The following is a 6,000-nucleotide window of genomic DNA, read 5'->3' as shown; positions in this document are numbered from 1 at the left end:
AGGTTATTTCTAGATCTTAGATACTAAAAGAGATATATATTTTTAATTTCCGGTTTGTTAATAAGATTAAGAATAAGAGTATAAAGAGAGAGTTTAAGAAGTTAAGACTAGTTATCTAAGCTTATAATAATAATAAGAAATATATAGTATTAATATAATTACTTATTATTTAATATATTAGCCAGAGAATTATCCTTAGTATTACTACTATAATAATAGATATTATAGAACTATATTTATATAATATCTCGCAAGCTTATATTTAATTAATAACCCTACTTAACTATAATTTTTATATTAACCTATCTCGAGAGCTTATTAGAAAGCTAAATCTAAATAATAATTTGGTTCTAAAAGTTATAAAACTATTATATAGTATACTAGAAGCCGGGAACTACTAGTTTAAGACTTATTATTCCTATTATATTAATGAGCTTTTTATGAAATAGTTAACTTATAATTCTTGCTTTTTTTATAGTAAATAATTCTTCGGAATTATTAGTCTTTAAACTAATAATATTCTATTTATCGGAACTAATAATTTTATAAAAGTAGAATAATTAAAGCTCTATAAGGCTAAGTTCTTGGCTAAGAAGTATAAATGCCTTACTATTAACTATAATCTCAAGTTTAATAGAGGTATTATTTATATAGATATTACTGGAATTACCCTTATATAGGAATACTAGTATAAAAATCTCCGAACTATTTCTATAAAGAATACTACTATTATAAGTAATAGGGATACTATTTATTAAGATCTCTTTATTAATAACTAATATATTATCTAATATACTAGAGAAGTATATATTATATTAATCTATTAACTAGAAGCTTTATATAATCTATTAATTACTACTTAAGCTATTAAATTCTCGGAAACTAATATAAAGATACTTAATAAGTATATTTAATAATAAATTGAGAATATTACTAGAGGACTGAGATTTATAAAGCTAGTAAAAAAGTTCTTATATTTAATTATTTTTACGAATGCTTTATTTATAAATAATAGAGATCTCTTCTCCCAAATCGGATATATTCTAGTTCTAGTAAATAGAACTGGATATACTAATATTATTTACTAGTTCTCTACTAAATACAAGAAAGTTATTAGAAGTATCTTAGCTTTAGAACTTTATAGTATGGCTTACGGTTTTGATATAGGCGCTTTAGTTAAATCTATAATTAATAAAGTACTAGAAATAGAACTACTATTAGTAGTTTATACGGATTCGAAGTTATTATATAAATGTCTTATTAAATTAGGAACTACTTATAAAAAGTATTTAATAATTAATATAATATGCTTCTACTAGGTATATAAATAACGAGAGATTATAGAAATCAAATAAATTAAGGGAGAATCGAATCCTGCCGATTTTATAATAAAATTAAAGCTAATAAATGCCCTCAAGTACCTAATTAATATAAATACTATATAATTAGATATAGAGAAATGAGTCAAATACGGATAGAATAGAAAATGGATATATAGAATGAGAGGATATTATAGGAGTAGAAGTTATATATAAAAGGTTGTGGTCTTTAATATATAACTAAAACCCTTAGAAGCAATATGGATATATAAAACGTTTGGGAATCTGGTACTAGGCCGGATTAGAGAATTTGTATATAATTAGAAAGAGATATTGTTTTTTGTGTTTTTTAGAGAGTTTCTAGTATTAGTATAGCTATTTCTTTAGGAGTTATATATATAGTTATAGGATACGGGATACGGGATATAGTTATATAACCTTGCGTCCTATTAGTAACTCGACTAGTAAACTAGACCCTTTTAGGCTTAGTAGATTTAGGGATCATATATTAATATTATAATATTATAATTCTTACTTCTAAATAATAATAATTTTACTAACTATATATAAATAGTATTCTATAACTTATATAATAGTACTATATATTACTAGTAAACCAATACTATTAAATATTAATATTTTCTACTTGCCTTATATATATTTATATATCTAATTATAGAAATACTTAATATATTTCAGGCTAAAAATATTATTTATATATTTAGTTAAGTTTATAGTAAATATTATTTTAGTATTAAGATTATTATTAAAGTATTTCTCTAATAAAATCTCTTCTTTTAAAATTAGAAATAATATAATTACTTTATTATTAGTAAATATAGTTTTAATTATAATAAGTAATTTTCGATTATCTAGATCTATTAAATAAATAGCTTTTATATTAAGATATATAATAATAATCTTTCTATTTAAAATACTAATATAAAAGCTAGTTTTATTTATATTTTATATATTTTTAAAGCAAATTTTATATTTCTCTAATATTTTATAATATTCCTAAAAATGCTTTTTTAGATTCTTATTTTAATATATTACTTTTTACTTTTATACTAGTATTTTTATATAAAGAGTTTTAAATTATAATTTATTTTATTTAAACTATTATTATATCCAGAAGTAATTCATTTAATAAATAAATATATTCTTTTCAAGAATCTTATTAGCTACTATCTAAACTGTTTTAAGATTAGTTCTATAGCCTAAATAAACTAGGAAATTAATAAACTACTTTAGGCTCTTTTCCTAATTAGAAATAAGTATTTTATTAAGGCTTCCTTTAGTATTTTATAATAATTAGCTAGTAAAACGCGCTTTCTAAAGATATAATAGAACTCTAAATTAATATATAATTATAGATTTTTTTAATATATGAGTTCCTGGTATAGAAATTAAAGGCCTGGGCTATTCTTTTTTCTTTTTCTGAATTAAATTTGGCTATAATATTAATATTTAATTAATTAAAATTAATATAATAATAATAAAAATAACTATATTATTAATTTTTAATTATATTATTAATATATACTAAACTCGCAGGAATATAGAAGCTTTAGTATAAGTTTTAATATATAATTAATAGATATTTAAATAATTATAAAGAAAATAATTTTTTATAAAAAAATAGTTTTTATAAATTAATTAAATAATTAATTATTTAATAGTTAATAAAAAGTAATATCTTTTCTTTTTATAAAATTAAATTATAAATGAAAATAATAATTATTTCTTTTTTTAATAATATTAAATACTTTTTCTTTTTTTTATAAAACTAAATTATAAATAAAAATAATTAATAGTTATTTTCTTTTTAATATAAAATAATAGCTTTATTTCTAAGAAATTAAATTTTAAATAAATATAGTTTATTTTTTATTATTATTTAATTTATATATATAAATTAATTAGTATTAATTTATTAAAAATATATAATATTATTATATAATTATAAAATATAATTTATATAAATTAATAAAGTAATTAATATTTCGAAATAAGAATTATAATATTATAATATTAATATATAATTCTTAAATTTACTAAGCTTAATAAGAACTAGCTACTAATTAAGTTATTTATAAAATATAAAATTATAAAATTATATTCTATATTTTATATTCTATTATTTATATTTCATTTTTTAAATTTTATAATTATATATATAATTTCTAAAGAAATAGTTATATTAATAATTAATTGTATTTATAAATATTATTTTATAATTTATTTATTTTAAGTACTTATTATTAGTTTACTAGTAATATATAGTATTATTATATAGTCGTAAAATACTATTTATATAAGGTTAGTAAAGTTATTATTATTTAGAAGTAAGAATTATAGTATTATAGTATTAATATGTAATCCCTAAATCTGCTAAGCCTAAAGGGAACTAGTCTACCGGTCAAGTCGCGCCTGTAATATAAGCTTATATAACTAGTTATATAACCAGGAATTCGTAATATAGCTATTCTAATACTTATATATTATTTTATTATTATATATTTTATATTAATACTTTTATTAATATTTGGCTTTTATATATTAAATATATTTTTTCTTTAAATTTATTTTAATATAATATTAAATTAAAATTAAATAATTAAAAATTATTAATTATATAACTTATATTTAATATTAAAAAAGTTTTATTTTTAAATTTTTTAAATTTTTTTTAAAAAAAATTATAATAGAAATATAAAATAAAAAGTAATATATAAAAAAATAATAAGCTTTTATAAAGTGAAATTATAATATATAAATAAAATATAAAATTAGAAACTAGAAATTTATTTATTTTTAAGAATAAAAAAGAAAAAATATTATTATAAAATAATATTATAATAGTAATAAAGAACTTGAATTGAACTAAAGGCTATTTGCCAGGCTAAATGGAAGCACTAGCTATATACTAAGTCACGTGCAGTGGCATTACGTGACTGGTGCCACGTAACAAAAGAGGAGTAATATAAGCGGACTGCCAAATATCCGAAGGTTACACGACAGAACCACGTGACCAGGGGGAAATCCCCACCATACTTTTATTGAGGCTTATTTCAATTATCTAGCCTAATATATTAGGTTCACTCATTTCTTAAACCCAAAAGCCAACGAAGAATACGTAACCCTCCAACTCCTCTTCCCTCTCAATCTCAACCAAAACCCAAGTATAAATCCCGGCTTTAATCGAACCAGAAATCCCACAAACAACCTAATTCAACGGGTTCGTGCACTTTCTCACCCACAACGCCGGGGAGGGGATGGGAACGCGCCATGCCTTCGAAAAGAGCAGTATCCACGCCACGCCGGCTCGTTCCCCGCCATTCCATCCAAGTTCCTTCGTTCGAAATTTCTTCCAGTCCACGACTCGGTTCCTAGGCTCGTTCGATTCGATTTAAACCACTCTAGGACGAAGAAGTAACAACACCCCCAATCGTGAACACCCCAACCCACCACTAACCTTCTCCCCTTCCTTGGAACCCAAGCCCCCTCCCCCCCCTTCTTAAGTCCTAAAGCGAGGTGCTGCGCTGTGCGATAAATACCCCGAGCACGACAGCTCTCCCTACTCACCCCGGTGAGGTGAGAGGACAAGTTCCAACCCCCGTCACTTTAGAAGATAGAGAACCGCGAGCGACGAACTCACAGTATGATAACCCTGATGACCATCTCACATCCCACGCACAAGAAACTAGTAATCTCGAATTAGGTGATTTCATTCTCTACTCTATTTTACACCCCGCCTCTCATCTCCTCCCCTCCCTTCCCCTCCCGCAACCCCAACCCCTCCTCCAACAACAACAACAACAGTAGACGAGCAAAAAAAAAACCCCCCCCGGCTGAAAATTCAGCGCAAGCCGCCAACTCCCCCGCTCAATTCTCAAAGCGCAAAACACACCGGATATCATCCTTCTTGCATCAAACCCTCGCGGCACATTTGAAAAGCAAAAACCCCCCACGCAGCAGGAAAAAAGGGTGTGTAAGAGCAACATAGAATTCAAGAAACCGACAAAAAAACGCCAAAGGGGTATGCAAATGCCGCCATTCCCATGCTTCCCAGTCCGCCCCAGTTCGATGCAGCCTTTTTCCATGTTGTTTCGTAATTACGATTCGAGAAAGCGTCTTTCCTTTCTTTCTGTCCTGAAATATGATGAGGGTAACCCTTCCTTCATCGTCGACAGCCCTGTCCCCAAACTCGATCTGAATCCCGATCCCTTCTCGATCCCAAACCCATCACATCAGTCCGAGCAATGACACCGCTTTAATCTCCCCTTGGCCTGCGTTCGCTCAGGCAGGCAAATCCAACCCCTAGAATCGATTTCCGCCGTCCTGTCACGGCCGTTATCGATTGCAAAAAGCAAGTCCCGCAAAAAGCAACCAACTCGTACAATCCACCCAACCGTTGGGCAAAAAGCAAGCAAGGATGCATCACCCCCCCTTGTCGTCCGGGATCGGATCCCGGAATCCTCGCCTGATCCCTTCGAAAAAGCAAGTAAAACTACAAGTCATTTTTGGCAACAACCTGCATATGCCGCCTCATCGCTCAACTGTTCGGTACCGTGGCTCTGGTATCCTTCTTCCATGTTGTTTGAGGTTTTGATCTAGAGGTGCACGGCTGTGGCGTGGGGGGCTTTTTGTCTCTCGTTTCGATCCGGCTGAACTTCAT

At 26.9% G+C, this 6,000-nt stretch overlaps 1 protein-coding gene across 1 annotated transcript; it reads right to left on the bottom strand.

Annotated features, from left to right (window-relative positions):
* Positions 1 to 4,909: 4,909 nt before the first annotated feature.
* K444DRAFT_364690 (uncharacterized protein) lies at positions 4,910 to 5,591 on the bottom strand. Its single transcript, XM_024872217.1, has 2 exons — positions 5,119 to 5,591; positions 4,910 to 5,084 (listed from the first exon to the last, which is right to left on the bottom strand). Exons 1-2 carry the CDS (start codon positions 5,423 to 5,425, stop codon positions 5,062 to 5,064), a joined length of 330 nt encoding a protein of 109 aa, XP_024738057.1. The 5' UTR covers positions 5,426 to 5,591; the 3' UTR covers positions 4,910 to 5,061.
* Between the last annotated feature and the right edge of the window lie 409 nt (positions 5,592 to 6,000).

Source organism: Hyaloscypha bicolor (genome assembly GCF_002865645.1).
Source record: "Hyaloscypha bicolor E unplaced genomic scaffold K444scaffold_56, whole genome shotgun sequence".
NCBI lineage: Eukaryota > Fungi > Ascomycota > Leotiomycetes > Helotiales > Hyaloscyphaceae > Hyaloscypha > Hyaloscypha bicolor.
The sequence above is the reverse complement of the archived record's forward strand: the minus strand, read 5'-3'. Positions and strand labels throughout refer to the sequence as shown.

What these genes read in the sequence shown, in the direction of transcription:
- K444DRAFT_364690 (XM_024872217.1), bottom strand. Translation starts at nt 5,425, where the DNA reads ATGGAAAAAGGCTGCATCGAACTGGGGCGGACTGGGAAGCATGGGAAT. An exon ending in TTGTTGTTGTTGGAGGAGGG is followed by an intron (nt 5,085 to 5,118) that starts GTTGGGGTTGCG and finishes GGAGGGGAGGAG; the next exon opens with ATGAGAGGCGGGGTGTAAAA.